Source organism: Mobula hypostoma, chromosome 4 (assembly GCF_963921235.1).
Source record: "Mobula hypostoma chromosome 4, sMobHyp1.1, whole genome shotgun sequence".
In the NCBI taxonomy this organism is placed as follows: Eukaryota; Metazoa; Chordata; class Chondrichthyes; order Myliobatiformes; family Myliobatidae; genus Mobula; species Mobula hypostoma.
This window is the reverse complement of record NC_086100.1, coordinates 129,385,683-129,409,925: the sequence shown is the minus strand read 5'-3', so window position 1 is coordinate 129,409,925 and position 24,243 is coordinate 129,385,683. Positions and strand designations below refer to the sequence as shown.

Genomic DNA, 24,243 nt, shown 5'->3' with positions numbered 1-24,243 from the left:
CAAGGAATCAGAGCAGCCTGGACATGATATGAAGAACACTGCATGCAGGAGACATGTTCTTTGTGCAGATCACTTTTGTCATGTGGCTGCTCATGAGGCCTCCACAGGAGTATGAGCAATCCCATGACGGGAGTGACCTCCATAATGCAGTAATTGCAAGTTGAAATGATCCTGAGGCTAAGAAGCTGAAAGCCACTATGATTTTGAATTTCAATGAGTAAAGCAGTCGAGGGACATGAGGGAGATTGCTGCAGGTTATAGATCTCAGCAAGAGCAAAGGAATCATCCATAGCGTTGGCCCTTTTACCTGCACAGTTACAAGAAACAAGATTAGTAACATTTAACTTTGGTGAGCGAAATAAAAATATCTGTTTTCAGGCCAGTGAGATTGAAAGAAACGTTTTTTCTGCTACTGGAAATTGGCTTAAGCCTGACTACATCAACTTCCAGCATCTTATCTTGTGGTTAACCTCACCCCACAACAGTAGTTCAGTCTACGGTTATCATCAGTGGAGGAATAAAGGTGTTTGACAGAATTTTCATTTTTTCCTGGAAAATGAGAAAATGCATTTCCTGACAGATGCTCACCACCCACCCCCCCCCCCTCCGCCACCGCTCCTCTACTCATGTTACATTTGTGACTGTGTGGCTAATGCCATATTCAAGTTTACTGACAACGCTACTGTTATTGACCAAATCAAGGGTGGTGACGAATCAGCATTTAGGAGGGAGATTGAAAATCTGGCTGAGTGATGTCATAGCAACTCAATTTCAGCAAGACCATGGAGCTGATTATTGACTTCAGGAGGATGAAACCAGAGGTCCTTGATCCAGTTCTCATTGAAGGCTCAGAAATGGAGAGGGTCAGCAACTTTAAAATTCCTTGGTGTTGTTACTTCAAAGGACCTGTCCTGGGCCCAGCGCATAGGTGCAACTAGGAAGAAAGCACAGCGATGCCTCTACTTCTTTAGGAGTTTGCAAAGATTTGAAATGATATCTAAAACTTTGACAAACTTCTGTAGATGTATAGTGGAAAGTATATTGACTGGGTGCATCACAGCCTGGTATAGAAACACCAATGCTTTTGAACAGAATGGATATGGCCTATTCCATCATGGGTAAAGCCTTCTCCACCACTGAGCACATTTACACCAAGGGTTGTAGCAGGAAAGCAGCATCCATCATCAGGGACCCCTGCCATCCAGGACATACTCTCTTCTTCTACTGCCATCGGGAAGAAGGAACAGGAGCCTCAGGACTCGCACCACCAGGTTCAGGAACAGTTATTTCCCCTCAGCCTCTTGAACCAAAGGGGATAACCTCACTCAACTTCACTTGCCCATGCATTGAAATGTGCTCACAACCAATGGACTCACTTTTAAGGACTCGTCATCTCATGTTCTCAATATTTATTGCTCATTTATTTATTATTATTTCTTTTTGTATTGCATAGTCTTTTGCACACTGGTTGAATGCTCAAACTGGTGCAGTCGTTCATTGATTCAATTATAGTTATTATTCTATTATGGATTTATTGCATATACCCATAAGAAAATTAATCTCAGAATTGTATATCATGGCATATATATACTTTGATAATAATTTTACTTTGAACTTTGGTTAGAGATATGTAGGCTTAATATTTCTCACAAAACTTTGCCAGTTACGAAGAAAGGTTCTCAAGCTGTTAACCTTGCATTTATGCTACCTGACTTAGAGAATTCTTCAAGCTTTTTCTATTTGATTTTCTTCATGAAATTACAAGAAGGCTGTTCAGAAATATGTATGCTTACTACAAAGGTTATTAAAAGGAAACATACAATAAATATTTTAAGATATAATTCAGAAGTGCTTCTGCCTTCGTAAATGATATGTAGTCTGCTGTAATTTCAAATTTGACCATAATAATTAATAATGCTTCGTATAACTTTTTATCTTGTCTTTTTAGCCAGAGATAGATGGGTTCCCTCCGATCCTCAGATAATTTCTGAAGGCCTCTATGCAATAGCTGTTGTTCTTAGTTTTTCGCGAATCGCTTATATCCTGCCTGCAAATGAAAGCTTTGGTCCATTACAAATTTCCCTTGGAAGGACTGTGAAAGATATTTTCAAATTCATGGTCATTTTTATAATGGTGTTCCTTGCTTTCATGATTGGGATGTTTATCCTTTATTCTTATTACCTTGGTGCAAAAGTGAATCCGGCTTTCACAACGTAAGTACAAGTTTATTTTTCAACTTATTTCATATTGTTGCTTAATGAGATCTGCTTTGTTTATCTTCACTTCCCTGGGAGCTGTGCTTAACAAGGCAAACTCAACTTGTGCTTTCTGCTTTCCACTAATGCCATTGCTAATTGCTACAAAATACCCGCTTGTAAAAGGGGAAGAAGATGAATTACCTTCTGAGTTCAGAGTGCTTTGCGCCATGCGTCAGTGTTCCATGTACCAATAGGATTAGGGAAATAAGTTAAAAGTTACCCAAGAACAAAGTCAGTGTACTTACTGTTGCAGAATGTAGACATTCTGGACTGATTTTTCAGTATTTTTTTCAACACTGGGAAATCATTGACATTCTGATGATTCCAATTACTTAAAGGGAAGGTTTTAGCAACAGGATTCTTTCAAAAATATAATTTCCTTGACTGTGAAAAAGAACAGATAAGAGTGTGAATTAAACACTCTATGTGTGTCAACCACTTTTGACTTTTCAAGGTGTAGGGTTTAAGCTATGCCTCCTACAAAAACATGTCTAACGCAAATATGAAGAATAGAGTTGAAAGCAATATAAAGCATCGCCAGGCCAATCCTAGCTTGATAAATTCCAAATGGTGACTCCCCTTTCTTATAAATCTCACCTCCCTGCAGCTGCCCATAAACACTCCTTTTGTCCCAATTCTCCTTTAGTAATATAGACTCCTGAAAGAGGAGGAAATAAGCGGCTAGAAAAGGGTCTCAAGAGCTCTCTGATTAAGAAGTTGCACAAATGACTGGAAGATTCCACTCTGAATGCTCTACCTATTTTTGAATACTCTGATGTTGGTCGTAGTTCGGAATTGCCCTGGATTTCTTTTGAATCCTTGCATTGAATCAACATTTGCTGAATGGCCTAACAGGTTCCTGTGACCTCCTGCCGACCCCCTCCCCCGCCTCAACGATTGCTCCTTGACATCTAACTGGATTCCACACTTCCTGCAGTAACTCATGCTCATTCACATCAATCTTCCTGATAGCTCTCTATCCACAAATTGAGAAGGCCTTGTGCCTCAGCCACTTCAGAAAGACCAATGGCTGCAACATTAAATTTTGCTGCAGTTTTAGAGGGCCATTCAGTCAAGAGTTGGAAAATCAAATCTGTTCCACAGTTCAGTTAATTTAAGCTTTATCTGCATCTCAGCTTCATTTAGTGTCTGTGTTCATATCCCTTACAACCTAAACTACCAAAAAAAATTGCTGATCTTTTCCATACTTCATTATAATGTAGAAGGCCATTTGGCCCTTCAGATCTATGCCATCTCACAGAGCAATTCCATTCTGCTTCAAGTTTTCCCTGTAACCTATTTCATCATCTGTGCAACCCTCTCCCCCCCCCCTCAGGTTCTACCACTCACCTGCATACCAGGGGCAGTGAACAGTGCCCAGTTTACTTCCCTCCCTGTGACTGTGTCCTGTGTGAGGAAACTCACACAGTTACAAGGAGAGTGGACAAGCTGCATACAGACTGCCCTGGAGCTCAGGATCGAACCTGGGTCGATGGAGCAGCTGTGCCACTGGTCACGCTGAACGACTTTATTTTCAATTTCCTCCATCGGTGGAAATAATATCTTTGTAACAAACCAATTTAATTGATTTTTTTTGTAGATGTCTTGCTTAGATTATAACTAAGCTCCAGGTAACACAAACCAATTTCCTGTACCTTCATAATTTAACTCTTAGTCATGTTGTCAATATGATGAATCCTCATTGTATTCCTTTTGAGGTCAGGTTATCCATCCTGCCACGAGCAGAATACATAGAATCTGACCAAAACTCTTTGCAGGCAGCGTATACCCACCCCCGTACATTCAAACTTCTTGAAACAAAAGCTATAAGCCCTTTTTAAATTATTTTTATACAGATGGACTCGTGTTTATATACAGTATTTGTGTAGATGAGTTTTGCATCAAGGAAAAACATAGTGATACCATTGGAATCCATTATCCAATGCAAATAGATATTTTAATAAGTTGATTCCTTATGTTGAATTGTCCCATAATTGGGATTATAATTATTATGTGGTGGCAATGGGACAGAAATCATTTCAAGAAACAATAAGCAAATTAAGCACTCTTGTGCTTAATCGTCACATAAGGACATTGATGGAGGCCTGAAAGAGGATCTTTAGTCTGTCCTTAGGGTGAAAGATGGTAATATTCCTGGGGAACCTGAAGAGAAGACAAGTAAACACCTGATTCGCATGCAGTAGGAGAAGGGAGGACAAAGCAAAGCAAATCATGCATTAAGAACAACTGATAGGAAGAGAATAAGGACATTAAAAATTCACTGAAGTTGTGCTACATAAATGCAGGGTTATTAGGACTAAAATGGAAATTGTACACCATTGATGCATGGAATAAAATGGGTGTTATAGAAGTAACTGAGATGCTCCTTTGAGTGATCAGAGAGGCAAGATTCAAGTCTTAGATTGTCTAGAAAACAATTGGAAATTTCTCATGCCCAGAATGCAGGTTAACAATTTTTTTTCTGAACTTTGCAAGCCTACTTTTAATTATCATTAAAATATTTTGTTTCAATAGAACCGATTAATTTAAATCTGCTATATTTCTCAGAGTTGAAGAAAGTTTCAAGACACTATTCTGGTCAATCTTCGGTTTGTCTGAAGTTTCTTCTGTTGTCCTCAAATATGACCACAAATTCATTGAGAACATTGGATATGTCTTATATGGAATATACAATGTCACTATGGTGGTGGTTTTGCTCAACATGCTAATTGCCATGATCAATAGCTCATATCAGGAAATTGAGGTAAGATGTGACATCTACTTTAAAAGCTTAGTTAATGTAAAAATATTGGTCTTTATTTCAATAACCCCATTATGGACAAGGTGGGTGTAAATGAGTGAGAGGATGGATGGTCAGAGGGTTAAGGGAATCTGACAACCTCACATCTGCTCTGTGTCCAGTTTCATGGCCTCTTGCATTTTCTCTGATGACTATTCAGTTCACACCAATGTCCTTAAGATTTCTTTACTTTTCCTAACTCTGGCTTCCCCTCTAGTTGCAGGACTGAATATTGAAAGGCCCCAGATCTGAAGCATTGATTCTGCTTCTCCCCTTGTTTGTTACTGCTTGACCCTGCTCAATACTTCCAGCATTCAGTGTTCACTGGCAGATGGTCCCCAAGCTTGGTGTAACCCAGTGACTGATCCAAGGGTGGGTGTTGGCTTCCTTCTTGTTAATTTGATCTTTTGGCTCATCTTTTGCACCAGGACAATGATGAATATCCTTTCAGATGCTCTGATGAATTTTTTGGCCACCTCTTAAATTTCTGTATCGTTCCTGAACTCTAATCCAGTGCTTGTCCTAATCTCCATCCTTCCCAATTTCTATGCATCCTTTCTGGTTGCTGAGTTGAGGCCTCCTGTCACTTTCAGTCTGACTATTTACTAAACCTTGGGAAGATTTAACCTACAATATTTTGTATGCCCTCCATTTAGCATAATAGAGCGTCCATGTCCTTGATTTTGCCAGGTACTCAGAATGATTTGATCTTAAGCTGCACCCCTCTACATTCCCCTGTAAATACCCATGTTTCTGAACCTCACTTCTGAAGCCAATATTTATGATAGCATATCTAAAGCAAAATGGACCGAATATCCAAAGCTCCTGCATCTTGCCCTGTCTCGTCATGTACTCCTCCCCAATGGGCATTGCAATCTAACTTCATTCAACAATGTGTATTTGTTTTCAGCTGCAGAAAAACACCCTCTATTGCATTTCTATCATTGTTCGTGGGCTATCTTGGTGAAATTGCACTTTCGTGCCAAATTGCATTAAATTTTTTCTCTTGTGGCACTTTCAGAGCTGAACTAACTCTTCTGATCTTATCCAAATGCACGTCAGTTATAGTAATCTTGCTCGACAGCTCTAGCTTTGTTAATGTTGAGTGTTATGTTTTGTAACTTCGAAAACTAATCAAAAGAAAAACACAGGACCAGGCAAATGCGTGTCTACTTTGTTTTCACTTTAGTGAGGCACGCACTTAAGACATGGTGGCATGATGACGTACACCTTTCACGTAGTTTTACATATAACTCAAAATGAATTATGTAAACAACAAAGAATGCATAATCAAACAATACTGTACATTTACTATATTACTCAAATATTACTGAAATATTAAATAAACAGCACACCTCCCTGCTTAGGTATAAACTCCAACTCAATATAGAATGCATCACAACTGAAATATGTAATGTATTGATCTATAGTCCCATACACGCCTAGAGATTTAATCACTGTGGAGGATTTCTTACCCTTGTGGGATAACGTCGTTCCTGATCAGAGAGGTCACTCTGCTCGGCAGGAGAGACTTGAGGCTGTGAAACAATCTCAGGTTCTGGCACTTCCTTCATGCTGGTTGTAGGAGTTGGCTCTGGGACTGCAGGAAGTGGTTCTGACAGCTTTGGACACTTTTCTTCTCCTTTCTTCTTTCTTCTCCGAAATACTCTTGGCACCTTCTGGAGGTGTTGGCATCTCGACCAGTGTGTGGCAAGCTGCTGAGTCTGCTGATCTATCCCAGGACACCAGACAGGCTTTGAGTCAATGTTTTCATTTTGACCATGCCTAGACGACCGGCATGTAGCTCCTCCAACACTTTACTTCTCAGCTTGGATGGTACAACGACTCTCAATCCCCATATAAAGCAACTCCTGTCAAGGGCAAGTTCATTCTGGCACTGGTAAAAATGCAAGAACTAGGATTTTCTGCTGCACTTTGGATGGTCATGTAGACCTGGGAAAGTATAGAGTCTTTTCTGGTTTCCCTTTTGGTCATTTTTGCCATAACAGGGACACTTTCAATTTACATTAGAGAGGAAGTGTCCTCTTTTGTAAATTTTTCAAGTATTTCCTTTTCCAAGGGTAAACAGGACAATCCATCAACACTTCCATGATTAGTTGTCCTCTTGAATTCGATCCTGTAATTGTGTCCTCCAAGAAACAGAGCCCATCTTTGCTGCTGCTGTTAGTGAAGCATACTTCACTGGGTTGAAAATAGACACTAGTGCTTGAGGATCAGTAAGGAGAGTAAACCTTCTTCCATACAGGTTGAAATATCTTACACCCCAAACCAGACTTGAGGCCTCTTTGTCAATCTGTGCATAATTTTTCTCTTCAGCAGTAAGGGAATGTGATGCAAAGGCTGTGGACCATTCACTTCCATCACTCATAACATATGATACAACTACATCTAATGTAGTCCATAAGGCAAGGCATCACAGGCAAATTTCACTGGACGATGTGGATTATAATGTGTGAATACAGTGTCGAATGTCACCATTTCCCTTACATTTTTGTAAGCTACCTCACACTGCTTTGTCCACGGTCTTTTCTTCCCCATCTGTAGTAATGACTTCAAGGGGCAGAGTGCAGGAGCCAGATTTGGCAGGAATCTGATATAGTAATTGACAAATCTTAAAAAGGACACAACTGTGACATGTCCTTTGGCCTTACAGCATCCAGCACTGCTTGAATTTTCTCAGCACACTTGTATAATCATTGTGCATCAACGGAGTGACCACAGTAAGTGATTCTTGGCTCAAGTTGTGTCGTGCTCTGAGTCCAAATCTCATTCACACTGTCTTGAGATTTTGGAGATGTTCCTTGTCATCCTTACCAGTAACAATGATGTCATCCAGCTAACATTGAATACCTGGACAGCCTTGTGGCACCTGGTCCATAGCTTTCTGCCAAGGTACAGGTGCAGATGCTACTCCAGAAATAAGTCTATTATAGTGACAAAGCCCTTTGTGTGTGTTAATGCTGAGAAACACTTCAGACTCTTCTTCTATCTCCATCTGTATGTCATTCATGTACTTTTATATATAACCCAGAGTGAATTATATAAACAATAAAGAATGCTTTACCAAGCAATATATCGACCATATTGCTCAAATATTACTGAAATATTAAATACACAACTCAGCAAGTAAAAAGTCACTGTCTGTGCTGAGTAAACTTTCAGATTGGAGCAGGGGAGGGGAGGGAACGTCGACTCAGACCATGAGAGGCCTGCGTCGGGCATTTTCATGCCTTACAAGGTGCAGATTGGAAGTCTGTGTGGGGCGCCATTCCTCGCACGGACTAGAGCAATGTGTGAGTAAGTGCCTTACTCAAGGGCACAAACACGCTTCCACAGCTGAGGCTCGAACTAGCAACCTTGAGATAACTAGACGAACGCCTTAACCACTTGACCACGTGCAAGAAGCAAGTAGGGAATAATAAGCAACACTGATAAATGAAACTGGCTCAACAATCATGTGCTTTCCAGCAATCACAATCTGATGCAAACCAGCCAAAATAACAGTCCATGGGAAAATCAAAGGGCCAGTATCAATAAGGGAGAACTGGCCACTCTGAGATGATCAGAGGGAGTGGAGTGGTGGTGGTAGAGAGGGCCATGATGGACAAAGAGAGTTGGAACAATGAGTGAATGGTGTGGTGCCAATCCATAGGCTGGAGTAACAATGATCAGGAGCACAGTGTGGTCATGTGGTGGCAGCTGCGATGATAGGTGAGAGCAGGGTTGCGATGCAGAGGTGGTCAATTGAAGGGATCAAATTATTTCTGAGAAGCTAGGTGGGCAAAATTTCAACGAGGAAGCAATGGCAATAGGCTGTGGTAACTTGGTGAGTAACAGAGTGCTGATGGTCAAGTCAGTGGTGACATTCGGGAAGGTGAGAAGGTCATTGGGTTGGATGAAAAGGTGGTCTTTGAGAGAGCAATGGTGGATATTCAAATAGACCAAATGCAAAACAGGGAAGGATGATCATCAAGGAGGAGGATGGGATGGTGGTTTTTATGGTGAGAAGGGTGATGGCGATCAGGGACTATAAATATAAATAGAAAGGCAATTGCTGTAGAGGGGAGGAAGCGGGTGTAATCCAGGGACAACACAGTGATGTTTGGTACTGCACCACTAGTGGAGGACATGGAGGTGTAGTGATGAGAGAAGAGTGGTGCTGAACTGCAGAGCAAGGCTAGTTAGGGGAGCAGTTCTGGAGGCACAGGTGGTGATTGAATGGTGTGGAGCAGATTGAGTGGGAAATGAAACCTATGGAAGGAGCAACAATGATTAGATAGACGTGTGTGAGATAGTATTTGTATGGGGAACAGTGGTGAGTAGCTATTTTAGTTAGGTAAGGATGGAGATAAATCTTTGGGATGGGGGGAGGGGTCATCATTCAAAACAACACTAACAATTTTACTTTTGAATCATAAATTATTTACTTCCAAGGGCCAAATGGACTTAGAAGCAATTAAATTTTGCTGAGTCTGGTCTTGGCATTCTTGTTATTGTTGTGAAATAGTTCATGCAATTTATTCATCTCACCCTTAGGATGATGCAGATGTGGAATGGAAATTTGCCCGTTCAAAGCTGTGGATGTTCTACTTTGACCATGGGAAAACACTGCCCCCTCCGTTCAGTCTTGTGCCTACTCCAAAGTCATGCATCAATTTGATAGTAAGAATCAAAACCTGTCTCCTTGGCCTGTTCAAATGCAGAAGGAAAAGACTGAAGAAAGACATAGAAATTGGAATGATGAATTCAAAGTCCAGGGTATGTATTTAAAATGGTATAAATACTTTGTTTTATGTAGCAACAATTAAAACATTTCCTTTATGGCTAATGAAGTACTTAAAAAGCACAGAAAAATACATAAACAGCAATAAGATAATGGTCATGTCATCTGCTTTCTAGTTACTGATTAGATGTTTAAATATTAGTCAGGGTAATGGGAGAACACCACAGCCCCTTCCTATAATCTTTTACATCCATCCAAAAGGGTGTTTGGTATTGTGTTTTAGTAGCATATCTGTCAATGTTGCTTGCTGAACCTTGAGTTTGCAGTGATAATGTCATAGATGGACTTGAACTCAGAATTGCCTGATTCAGATATGAGAGTGCTACCACAAATCAATTTCACAATGACAATTACAGTGAAGTAACAGAACAGAAACTTCCAGTAACAAACATAATTAATTTCGAAATGACCTCAAAGAGTGGAAACCTGCAGTAACCAAAATAGAAACAATCACAAATTCTTGACAATCCTGAAAGGAATTACAAAATATGTTGTTTAATAAAGGATTATTTAGTGTTGGAAAAATGCACCAGTATCTCTTCTCTGGATTTATCTTTATCTCAGAGATGAATGTTAAAGATTCCCTGCAGTGCGAAGCGGAGAAATCCTATGCACTTCCTTGCATCTGCACTTACATAAACCTGGAAGCAGATTGCCGGATTGTCTGACCTTGTTGATGACTATTCATCAGCTGATGTAGGTTAGGTAACTCACTACACAACATTAATTAATCAAAGTTTTCACTTTATTGTCTCTGCAAAAACACTGACATAACTATGTTGAATCCCTGCCAACAACTTAGAACATAAATTCTACTCCGCTGTCTGTACCAATACAGACCACTTCTCCAATTTATAACACTGAAATAGAGTATCTCCTGTGTGCCAGATGATTGATCTGTTTTCTCACAGCCCCAGGAATGGTGGTTCTCCTTTGCAATAGTCAGTCTCCGGTGTTCTTGCCACTTTGCATTTGAAGCCCTTCATTCTTATAGTCTTTCCTTATCAGTTCAAATGTTACATTTCAATCTCATTGGCTTGAGGTCATCTGACTGACCTGTGTTGGATTCCGATTGGTTGTAATCAAAGGTTGCACAGCTTTGTGCCTTAAGTGACTTTTTTTGCTCTATTCAACTCTGGTTTAAATTAGTCAATTCAGGACACAGAGACACTGGGCCAAGAAAACAAGATTACTTCTGCAAAGTTGCTATTATACACAATAAGCAGCTGATCAGAGAATGACCTCACGTTTAGCAGCTCAATAGCAGAAACTCCTTGTAATTAAGTTCAATTGCTCTGATTAAATTATCCCAGAGCAAGAGTTAGCTTATCAGACAGTTCACAAAATGGAGGTTACAAAGCAACTTCACAAAATGGCAGTCTCTGTTCCTACAAACACATGGCAAGAACAAAGACATCTGGTGTGTCTACTTCCACAGTCCTTGACTCATTTGATGTTTTCTTTCATATTTTAATTCCTTCATGGTCAATACTGTGCATAGGCATGAAAAAGAGAGAGAATGAGAGAGATGTCTAATAATACGTGACAGAAAAGTATTTTGATTCCTTCATTATGTATGGTGTGATGATATAGCTTAATCATCTTAAAGTCACCAAAGGCAAAATCCTAATTTTATTTTATATTCAAGACTAGGAAAACCTGATGAAACAGAAAATTAGAGAAAGATATGTTTCAGTTTCAGTTTCTGCTATGAACATTACGGAATTTACATGGAGCTACAGTTCTGTTCCTTGGCATACCAGGGATACCAGAGAAGCCCTATGCTAACTGGAGTTTAGAAGAAGGAAAAGGGATCTCATTGACACGTAAGGTTCTGGGAGGGATTGACAGGGCAGATGCGAAGAAGTATTTCTTCAGACTGGAAAATCTAAGACTAATGGTCTAAATTTCAGGATAAGAATTTGGCTATGTAAGGCCAAGCTATTCAGAATTCTGCATCCAGAGGCTTGTAAATATGGTATTTCTTGTCTTCTACTTAAAGATGTAGTTGCTCAGTCGATGAGTATATTCAAGGAGAATGTTGATAGATCTTTTGTTACTAAGGGAATTAGGAGATATCTAGATTTAAGCAGAAAAGTGAATGAGATGCAAGATCAGCCCTGATCTCATTGGTTAGTACTTTATTTTATTTTGCGTTCCTAGGCAGAGTATAGTGCATATACGAACTGAGCTGTTTGGTTTTTTCTTCTCTATAATAGTTCACTTGCTACAGCAAGTTCTTCACATTTGATAAGCATTCCTCAAAGTAATGATTGCAGACTTGTGTTTTAAAAAGTTGCATGAACACCCAATCATTACTTCAGCTTTAATATGGAGAAGTGATATGCATCAAAGTAACAAATGGTATGTAAAAGATAAAAACTCTCTCGGGAGACATACCACCTGGCCTTGGTATTCCCACTAACAGTAATTCACTAATAACATAGCAGATTTACAAATATAAACACAACAACCAATGTGCAAAACAAAACTTGTGTCATAAACTACCAGTCCGTGGCTAGTTTTCTGCTGATATCTGGTGGATACCTTCTTCATTTTGCTTATTAATATCTTTCAGACATTCCATGTCAAAATCCATGGCATCATATTTGCCTTTAGAAAAACTATGCACTACAGAGTTCTGTAGAAAATTGCTGGGCTTCTTTCAATTGAGCCAAGCATATGAAGCTTTACATTGGCACCTAGTCACCCATTCATTAAGCTGTTTGCTGCTCCAGTACAAACATGTGTAGTGAATAGAATTGCATGACATATGTTATCTCGCCAAGGACATTCATTTGTTTGAATGAGCTACTGAAGTTGAGTTTCTTTTCTTTGCTGCAGATTAATGTGAAAATTCATAAACATGTTCAAATTATGAAAAGCTTTAATGTTTATTAAATAGGAAGTACTAGCTCTAGCAAGAGGATTGGAAACAGAGAGTGCAGATTTGATTGGAAGGTTCGAAGTGCATTTGTTATCAAATTACGAATGCAGCACATAACCCGAAGATTTTTCACGACATCCATGAAACAAAGAAAACACTGGAAACTATTCAAAAAAAAACATTAATCCCCTACCCCTCCTAGCACAAAAATAAGACAAATTATGCAAACGGCAAAAAAGGAAAAAAAAATCGAACAAAAAACAGAATATAAGCCACAAAATCGAAAGAGTCCAGGCATGTTCCATTCAGTTCAATCTAGTGCAGAGTTGTTCTTTATTTGCAGGCCACCCCGATCAAAATTGCTCAAAATAGTAACCAAAAAAAGAGTGAACAGAAACCAGAAACACATCATGACGTCCAGTCCACAAACCATGTTGATTAAACCTTGCCCAAGACCCAGGACTCCAGCACAATCCTACAGCAGCATGGAGCGAGAGAGTGAGGACCATTCCAACACAGGGACCTTTCTTTGGGAGCAGCGAGTAAGAGAGAGAGTCTGTCACACACAGACACCTTCCTTCAGATGCTGTGAGTCAGAGGCTGGTAGACAGTGCTGAACACCTGCTCGCCTTCCACTCTCATCTCAATGATTTCAATATTCCTCAATGCTTTAGTCAGTGAGATCAGTGAGGAATGGAGTTGATCATTGGCTCACGCCCCATCTCTAAGCTTCTTGATCACGAGGCCACACATTTCACTCGAAACTTCCCCAAACAGTCTCAAAGGTTCCGTTATTATCAAAGTATATATCTCTGAAATTCTTCTTCCTATATAGCCACAAAACTAAGAAAAAAACAGCAACATGATTATCAACCCACAAACCCCTCTCCCTGCACAATAATGGAACAGACACATCAACTCCCAAATTCACCCCCCCCCGCACAAGAAAGATTGAGCAAAAAACACAATATAAAAAATTATAAGACTGATTAAAAAAATGTCCATAGTCCAAGTCCATATCCAAATCACAGAAAACCTGGGTAACATTCTCTGGGCACAGCAGCAAGCTCTCCCCTCTCTGGCAGCAAAGCACCAGATCACTCAATCAGCCTGAAATCACACCACCAAAATGTCGATCACAGGCTCCAACAGTAGCAGAACCACATTTGAAAGGAAAAGAAGATGGAAAAGAAGTGAAAGAAATTGTTTCATGAACTGTCTGGAGGATGTTGCTCTTGGTCACATTGTTCGCTAATGCCATCTTCTTCCAGAAGATCACTAGCATTGGATAAAACTTTATTCAAGAATTGGTAATAATAACTCAAAATGCGCCCCGGAAAGAGTGGTGAAAGCAGAATCAATAATATTCCTCAAAAGTGAACTCAATTTATTTTCTTTTAATTTTCACGATTGCTTTTTCTGGTATTTATTGCTGGTCTTTAATTGCTATTGAGAAGGTAGTAATCAGCCGCTTTCTTAGATTACTGTGATACTTCTGGTGAAGGTGTTCCCACTGTGTTGTGTGGGAGCATGTTCCAGGATTTCGACCCAGTGACAATAAAGAAACAGTTGCAGTTCTCACTCCAAATGGTGTGTGACTGAAGGGCAAACCTACTGGTGGTGAGTTCTGCCTGATAACATTCTTGATGTCACCATCCATCACTCTGCTGATAATAGAAAATAAACTGGTTGGGTGGTAACTGAGGATTTGTCCTGCTTGTGGACACAAACAGGTAATGTACTGCATTGCCTAGTAGTGGCCAGTGTTGTGCCTGCACTGGAAGAGCTTGGCCAGAGGCTCAGCAGGTTTTCCAGAGCTGGCTTTCTGCATTACAACTGAGATGTTTCCTATCCCAATGCTGTCAGTTCTTTCTCTTTATCATATTGAGTACAATGACTTATCTGAAGACTGGCTTCTGTAATGGTATGGATCTTACAAAGGAGTTGAGGATTTCTGGATGAAAATGGTTCTGCCTTCTCACAAGCTGGACTCCATTATCAATGATATGGATGTGTATTTGAGCTGTCTCCTCCCATTGCTTTTTAATTGTCTACCACATTCATGACAAGATTGCTGAACTTTGATTTCTTCCATCGGCTGTGCGATCACTTAGCTCTGTCTGCTACTCAGTGGCTTTGTTGCTTAGCACATACTCGTGGTTGTGTTGCAGCTCTGTATCCACTTTTAAGCCAGCCTAGTGCAGTGTACACCTAGATTTGCTGCCTTCTTCAATGAAACTACGGCATTCTCCAGCATGTTTGCAAGAGAATAAAGTTTGCTGTGGAATGTACTTCTACTGCCATTTGATGGCCTGCAGTTTTGAGCTGCCATACTTTTTCTATGTTTAATCTATTGAACATACCTGTAATAATAGCACCACACATTAAGATTGCAGATGACTTGGGGATGAAGATGGGAGTCTGACTAGGACTGTAAACCTGGTTACTCCAGCCAACATTATGATGGCCAGATGCATTGGCAGTTTGTAGCATGATGTAGATGAGTTTGGGAAGGTTCATCCCTGGTGTTGGCTTGCATGCTGGTAGGCACTATCTCAATCTGGCAGCTATGTTACCGATCCTCTACTGGTGAAGGATAGTGACGTCTCTATCCAAAGAAGGCACTGTGCCCTTGCTACTTTCGGTACTTATTCCAGGAATTATTTAGCATTGTGAAGCACTTGTCCATCAGCTGAGGTAGGGCAGGAGGTGGTCATCTCCCCGGTGAACTCTACCAAAAAACTACACAGTTGCAGTGGGATGATAGGACTCATTTTGTGCTGTATCATTCTGTGAATTTGAAGTGTTTTTTTTGTTGTTTTTCTCAGCTAAATCTATTTGCACAGTCTAATCTAAGGATTTCAGAAACCCAAAGTTTCAACAGCATTATAAACCAGCCGACTAGATATCAGGTAAGTGCTATTTGTGAACATTTTTTACTTGTCAAAATCAGTTGAATGGGTGTCAGCTGCTATTGTCGTGATTAATTTATTTTTATTCATAAAAGCTTTATTTCATTCAGTTTGTCAACTTTGAGAAAGATGTCTCATCGTCTGTTATACGACTGCAAAGTCACAGGAAAAAAGAACATTTTCACAATTCTGTGCAAAATATCTTCACGTGACAAAACTATGAACGACTTTTTCAACAATAAGATGACCAATTAATTTGGATGGATCTTGCTAGACCACATGAGTTGACCTAATATGTTTATCATACTGCAACATACTAACAAATAGTTATATCACCTCATTGATATGCAGACCTATAGCCCTCAAAGAATGCCAGGAACTGGACGGACAAAACAAAATCGCTGTTCCTCCTTAAAAGATTAGAGGGATGAAAAAGGCATGGAGGTCTTACCAGATTGTACACAATAATTGATGCTTTACTAAATTGCTAGGGATTTCACCATGACAGTCAAATTTCGATTCATGTATTAAAAACAAGATGAAAAGCCTCCACAGCATACAGATAAACAATATATTGTGCGTGCAAGCGTTTGAAAGTGTCAGAGTGACTCATACCCTTCTTGATGATGTTTTCACGAACATTAGCCAGGAACCGTTCCTGTCACTACTTCCAACTCATGGGCACTTCATTCTAATGTTGACCTTATAGAGTCATAGAACATGACAGCACAGAAACAGGACCCCAGGCCTTCTAGTCCATGATGAACTATTAATCTGCCTACACCTATCGATCAGCACCCAGACTACAGCCTTCCACACCCTTCCCATCCATGTACCCATCCAAATTTCCCTTAAATGTTAAAATTCAACCTGCATCCACCACTTCTGCTAACAGCTCATTTTTATCCTATGAGTGGAGAATGTTCCCCCTCATGTTCCCCTGAAACATTTTACCTTTTATCCTTAACCTATGACTTCCATTTCTAGTCTCACCCAACCTCAGTGGAAAGGCCTGCTTGCATTTACCCCTCATAATTCTGTATACCTCTATGAAACTTCCCCTCATTCTCTACACTCTAAGAAATAAAGTCCCAATCTATTGAGCCTTTCCTTATTACACAGGTCCTTGTGTCCTGGCGACATCATTGTAAATTGTCTCTGCACTCGTTCAATCTTATTGATATATTTGCTGGAGGCAGGTGACCAGAAGATGGCGCCAGCAACCAATGGCGACTTTTTTCAGACAGCTCACAAAACTCTAGATATACTTCTGAATGTGATCGCTGCAGTCTGCAGCCTGTAATTTCATTTTAAATATGTACTTTTGAACCGACTAAATGATCCAGCGCTTTTGCAACCCCCTGGGGGTTTAGGCAAACTAAACTCTCATGAGCCCTCACCAGGGTGGACACTGTGTCGAGGCTGGATAGTGGAAGTTGAGTACAAGAGCAGAAAACAAACAGGTGTTCAGCGATGGCTGCCTGTGTTTGACCGATCTCCCTCTCTTCTCGCGACTCCTGTCAGGCAGGAGGGGAAGGAGTTTTGGGTCCCACACCACTAGATTCAGCAGCAGTTGTTGCCCTGCGGCCATCGGGCTCCTGGACTGGCTTCACTCGGCTCAGCGCTGAACTGCCCTCCTGCCCGTAGTCTGCGGCCATCGGGCTCCTGGACGGGCTTCACTCGGCTCAGCGCTGAACTGCCCTCCTGCCCGTAGTCTGCGGCCATCGGGCTCCTGGACGGGCTTCACTCGCCTCAGCGCTGAACTGCCCTCCTGCCCGTAGTCTGCGGCCATCGGGCTCCTGGACGGGCTTCACTCGCCTCAGCGCTGAACTGCCCTCCCGCCCGTAGTCTGCGACCATCGGGCTCCTGGACGGGCTTCACTCACCTCAGCGCTGAATAGGCTCCTCAGCTGTGGACTCACTTTCAGCGACTCTGCAGTTCGCGTTCCACAGGACTTTGTTTACTTCTTTTTACTGCTTGCGCAATTTGTCCTCTTTTCCAAAGAGGATATGTGGCGGTTTTGTTGTGTGTGTTTTTTCAGTGAATTCTATTGTGTTTCTTTGTTTTATTAGTGCCTGCAAGACAATGAATCTCAATGTGGCATATGATATACATACTTTGATAATAAATTTGAACTTTAAACTGCACGCAATACTCCAAATTAGACCTCGGCAACAAGCTCAACATTACATCCCATCTCTGTACTTAATACCTTGATTTATGAAGGCCGATGTGCCAAACCGTCTCTCTATGACCTCACCCACCTATGACACCACTTTCAAAGAGTTATGGATCTGTACTCCCAGATTCCTCAGTTCTGCCGCACTCTTTGGTGCTCTACCATTCACCGTACAAGTCCTGCCCTAGTTTGTCCTCCCAGAAACCAATATGGTCACAGGGAGAATGTACAAACTCCTGATAGACAGTGGTGAGAATTGAACCCCAACTGCTGATCAGCGGCACAGAATGGTGTTGTGCTAGCCACTACATTACCGTTTCACGCCTCCTCATTAATAATGTCCTGCTATGGAGATTTCATCGTTAAACAGTGTCTTCCTGTACCCCTGTGTATAGAGGATTTCCTTCTCCAGCAACCCTAATTTGTTGAGAGTATACCTGGAAATCATGGCATCATCTCATATCCCTGGTTGGGCTTGATTTGATGCAACCTCCTCAAAGATAATGTAAATATTTCCAATGGTTGAAAGCAATGATCAACCTCCTCTAAGAGGAATGGTTTCAATTGGTGCCCGTTAAATTCCAGTCCTGAAATTACACTTTACTTAACTACGCGGTGGAGTTGAGTGGAAGGTGAAATCATGTGAATGAAGTCTATGCATGAATCTCAGACTAAGCTAGCTCATATGAATTACTATTTCAACATAATACATTTGCTTCTTAGTTTTCTATAACCAGTTTAAGCATAATTATTATACACTATGATTTTCATTCCTAGCAGTAATTTTTTTCAGAAATATTCTTTGATATTCTTTTATTAATTCTCTTTGTCTTTCTCAGCAAATAATGAAGCGACTGATTAAACGGTATGTCTTGAAAGCACAAGTTGATAAAGAAAACGATGAGGTTAATGAAGGTAAGGTTCAGAAAGATTATTGAACAAAATGTAACTAGGATCTAGTTTTCCCTTGAACTTTATTTTTGAAGTTCATATTTTGCTGTAAAATTCTCCTCTTTCTGATCTATTGCTTACACAAAGCAGTGTCAAGAACTGTGCATTGACACCCTCAGCGTGCTCAGCCATTTGGACATTTGGCTACTGTCAGAAAACCTTTCATGAAAAGTAATGGTGGAATTAATGACACAGACCTTTGTTAATTAACAATCATTCAGCAAGTTCATGTGAACAATACACACTAGTGCAACAGTTAGCACACCGCCTTACAGCACCACTTACAGTAAGATCGGGGTTCAATTCCAGCACTGACTGTGAGGTGTTTGTATGTTTTCCCCGTGACAGTGTGGATTTCCTCCAGGTTCTCTGGTTTCCCACCATGTTCCAAAGACATACGGTTAGGGTTGGTGAGTTGTGGGTAGGCTATGCTGGTGGCAACATGCGGTTAGGGTTACACACACACAACGTGCTGGTGGAACGCAGCAGGCCAGGCAGCATCTATAGGAAAAGGTACAGTCGACGTTTCGGGCCGGGACCTTTCGTCAGGACTAACTGAAAGAAGAGATAGTAAGAGATTTGAAAGTAGGAGGGGGTGGGGGAGATCTGAAATGATAGGAGAAGACAGGAGGGGAGGGGTGGATCTAAGAGCTGGAAAGTAGATGGGCAAAAGGGATACCAGACTAGAGAAGGGAGAGGATCATGGGACGGGAAGCCTGGGGAGAGAGAGAAGGGGGGAGGGGAGCCCGGCGGGTGGAGAGCAGGCAAGGAGTTATAGTGAGAGGGACAGAGGGAGAAAAAAGAGAGAGAGAAAAAAAAGGGGGAAAAAAATTAAAATATATATTAAATAAATAAATAAGGGATGGGGTGTGAAGGGGAGGAGGGGCATCAATGGAAGTTAGAGAAGTCAATATTCATGCCATCAGGCTGGAGGCTACCCAGACGGAATATAAGGTGTTGTTCCTCCAACCTGAGTGTGGCTTCATCTTGACAGTAGAGGAGGCTGTGGATAGACATGTCAGAATGGGAATGGGATGTGGAATTAAAATGTGTGGCCACTGGGAGATCTTGCTTTCTCTGGCGGACAGAGCGTAGGAGTTCAGCGAAACAGTCTCCCAGCCTGCGTCGGGTCTCGCCAATATATAGAAGCCGCACCATAAAAATATATAATATATTTTTCCCCTTTTTTTCTCTTTTTTTCTCCCTCTGTCCCTCTCACTGTAACTCCTTGCCTGCTCTCCACCTTACTATCTCTTCTTTCAGTTAGTCCTGACGAAGGGTCCCGGCCCGAAACGGCAACTATACCTCTTCCTATAGATGCTGACTGGCCTGCTGCATTCCACCAGCTTTTTGTGTGTGTGTTGCTTGAATTTCCAGCCTCTGCAGATTTCCTCGTGTATACGGTTAGGGTTGATGAGTTGCGGGCATGGTATGTTGGTGACAGAAGCATGGCAACAATTGTGCAGTACATTCCCCACTGATTTGATTTGAGAAAATGACGCATTTCACATGTGACAAATAAAACCCATATTTAAACTCTAAAAAAAAACAAACAAGCTGTAAATCTTCATAATTTGCTGATCAATCATTTTTCAGCTGTGAGCAATAACTCGTACTCAACCTCCCTATTGTTTTTATTAATTGATTGAGTCTTACCAATAATTACCCATGAAATAAATTTAAGGTTCTGACACCAGGAACAGTTCAAGTTGTTGAGACACATAACTATATGTAGTACATCCTTCTTTAGTAATTTATAAATTACTGTAACTTTTCTTTTTATAAGTCATCTCTGTTTTTTCTCAGTCCCTTAATTCAGTCTTTCTCTTGCTCATTTTATTCCACCTAATTTGTCACAGCTTCTTTCTCTGTCTGCTTCCCTCCCAATTTTTAATTATCATTGCTTAAGGAGATAAATAATTCACTAAAATTCAAAATTCCAGTAAATGAAAGATGCAAATTGTATTTGAAGTAAAGGATACAGGAAATTGTCTACTTAATGACATGCACTCTAAGATTTACCCAGTTTTAGTGAGGCTACAGACCTGAGGTGTGCTGAGTTAGACTTTAAACTCATGCTGTACTGAGAAGTGACAAAAACAATGAACTTCAACCAACAATTCAGTCTGGCCTTGCCTAGCAGTCAAAGATGTCAAACATTTTTATGTTGTTTCTAACACATATAGGTTATGGGTTCATGCCTTGCAGAAATGGGTAACCCACATAGTCACAGGGAGCACGTGCTAAACTCCACACAGGAGCATCCAAGCTTAGGATCAAAGCTAGGCACCTGGAGCACCAGCTGTTGTGTCACTGTGTCACCCAGTGCAAACACTATTAAAACTTAGTCAAAGTGTCAAACATTTAAATATACTCTTTAAATAAATATGACTCCTAAAAGCATTTAAATGAATTCAATTTTCTAAAAAATGTTCATAATACTGCTACTTCTCTGAATTCTTTGCTGCCATTTTGCACCACTGAAATTAATAAACAAGTGGTTTCCATTAGGTTAGGTCTGATCTGGAGCAGATTGGTGACTGAAATTCCTACAACTTTGTGTTCCCATAGTGTACTCAATGCTCAATATCCAGTCGGACATGTACAGTGAAACATACTGCAGGCAGCCACCACCATCTTTGGGACTTCCCTGTATTTGTGGAAATCCTGAAAAGCACATCTTTCCCTCTCCACCCCCTCCACCTTCCGCAGGGATCGGTCCCTCCGCGACTCCCTGGTCCACACGTCCCTCTCCACGGATCTCCCACCCGGCACTTATCCCTGTAAGCGCAAGTGCTACACCTGTCCCTACACCTCCTCTCTTGCCACCATTCAGGGCCCCAAACAGTCCTTCCAGGTGAGGCAACACTTCGCTTGTGAGTCTGTTGGGGTCATCTATTGCATCCGGTGCTCCCGGTGCGGCCTCCTCTACATCGATGAAACCCGACGCAGATTGGGGGACCGCTTCGTCGAGCACCTCCGCTCCATCTGCCACAACAGACAGGATCTCCCGGTTGCCATCCACTTCAACTCTGCTTCCCACTCCCATTCAGATATGTCCATACATGGCCTCCTCTACTGCCATGATGAGGCTAAACTCAGGTTGGAGGAGCAACACCTCATATACCGTCTAGGTAGTCTCCAGCCCCTTGGTATGAACATAGAATTCTCCAACTTCCAGTAATTCCCTCCCCCTCCCTTCCCCTATCCCTATGTCACTCTGCCCCCTCCCCCAGCTGCCTACCACCTCCCTCATGGTTCCGCCTCCTTCTACTACCCATTGTGTTTTCCTCTATTCTTTCTTCATCTTTCCTACCTATCACCTCCCTGCCTCCCCTCTCCCACCCCTTTATCTTTCCCCTTACTGGTTTTTCACCTGGCACCTACCAGCCTTCTCCTTCCCACCCTCCCCCCACCTTCTTTATAGGGCTTCTGCCCCTTCCCTCTACAGTCCTGATGAAGGGCTCCGGCCCGAAACGTCGACTGATTGTTTCCACGGATGCTGCCCGACCTGCTGAGTTCCTCCAGCGTGTTGTGAGTGTTGCTTTGACCCCAGCATCTGCAGATTATTTTGTATTCCTGAAATTGTAGTTAGCTCGGTAGTGAAATGTCAGAAGGTACCTGGGTAATTACTGATATTTCATTGTAGAATTCAAGCCTATTTGTGCACAACAAGCAGGACACGAGGAGCTAAAGTCTATCACTAGGGCTCCCACTCCCGATTGCTAGACTACAATTGCAAAGCATGCTTATTCCATGTTCGGGCTTGACTCCAGCTTTGCTAGGTTGAAGAACTTACCAACACTACATCCTAAGGGCTGAGCAGCACACACAAAATTCTGGAGAACCTCAGCAGGTCAAGCAGCATCTATGGACAGAAACATTTCAGGCCGAGACCCTTCATCAGGTCCTGTCTGACATTCATTTCTTGTCATCCCATTATAGGAAGGGTGTGAAGGCTTTGAAGAGGGTGCAAAAGAAGTTTACCAGAATGCTGCTTGGATTAGAGAGCATTTCTATAAAAAGCTGGTTAAACTTGGGGTTTCTCTGAGTGGCTGAAGCTGAGGGGAGATCTGACAGAGTTTTATAAGATTATGAGAGGCAGAGTTAGGGTAGACAGAATAGTAGGTTTATATGATTATGAGAGGCTAGATAGAGATGCAGTAGCCTAGCAGTTAGTGTAATACTTGCAAGTACCAGCGATCCAGGTTCAATTCCCACTGCTGTCTGTAGGGAGGATGTATGTTCTCCTCATGACTGCATTGGCTTCCCTCCGGGTGCTCCAGCTTCCTCCCTCATTCCAAGGATGTACAAGTAGGTAAAGGATCAGTACGTTGTTGGGTGTACTTTATCGACAGCAGAAGCATGGCAACACTTGTGGGCTGCCCCCAGCACGTCATTGGACTGAGTTGGTCATTGACACAAACGGTGCCCTACACTGTATGTTCGAAAGTTTTGATATAAATGTGGCAAATAAAGCTGACATTTAAGATCACTAAACTTTAGACAGCTGGCATCTTTTCTCCCAGGGTTGAGGTGGCTAATACCGACGGGCATGTATTTAAGGTGAGAAAGAGTAAGTTCGAAGGAGATGGGTGGGGCAAGTTTTTTTAATACAGAGAGTGGTGGGTATTTGCACTGTGCTACCCGTGCTGGTGATGGTGAAGGTAAATGGGATAGATATGTTCAAAAGGCTGTTAGACAGGCACATGAATGTGAAGGAGATGGAAGGATCTGAACATGGTGTAGACAGAAGAATTAGTTTAGTTGGACAGGATTACTAATTAGTTTGGAAGAATATTACAGGCTGAAGGGCCTTTTTCAGTGCTGTATCATTCTATGATCTATGATTTATGTTCGATGTACTGCATATTAATTGAGAAAGTGCTGGAGCCTGTCTGGATTCTGAACAGATGTAGGATGTGCCAGGTCTGAACATCTCAGCTCCTCGCAGCTTTAACAGGTTAAACTAAGTGCCAACACTGCTGTCATGATCCTATAAATAAGGTTCATTTTGTGGCAAATGAATGTCACATCCTTGTAAGGAGGACAGCATCTTAAAATAGAACACAGTTTAGCTGGATTTAAAGGCTTATTCCAGGGCATCCAGGAAGTATCTGGATGAGTCTCCCAGCTATCTTTGGAGTTCTGCCCAATCTAACGTGCTCTCATTAAGCACTGTTAAACTTGTGCCTGGTGAGAGCAGATATAGGGCACAATCTGATCCAATTAAAGATGTGGGTATCCTAAAAGAGAAGTCCAATTGACCTCACACTCATCAACTACAGAGATATAAGATGTATGGTCAAAAGGATGATGAGTTATTTGTTCCTGTTACTGTCTTATCACGGCCTCCGGACACCCTCTTCTGCAGAGTACCGTTTCAGCTACAGTCTCCTATCCACATAGACAGGTCTGATCAATCACATGCAACATTGTTATCCATAGACTC

General features: G+C 41.5%; 1 protein-coding gene across 1 annotated transcript in view; it reads left to right on the top strand.

The window, feature by feature from the left end:
• The window catches only part of LOC134344928 (short transient receptor potential channel 3-like), a 139,529-nt gene that overhangs the window by 97,640 nt on the left and 17,646 nt on the right, over positions 1–24,243 (top strand). The window contains exons 8-12 of the mRNA XM_063045061.1: positions 1,949–2,213; positions 4,827–5,022; positions 9,616–9,837; positions 15,578–15,661; positions 18,680–18,755. Of these exons, the coding sequence (XP_062901131.1) occupies positions 1,949–2,213; positions 4,827–5,022; positions 9,616–9,837; positions 15,578–15,661; positions 18,680–18,755 (843 nt within the window). The remainder of the gene's footprint in view (positions 1–1,948; positions 2,214–4,826; positions 5,023–9,615; positions 9,838–15,577; positions 15,662–18,679; positions 18,756–24,243) is intronic.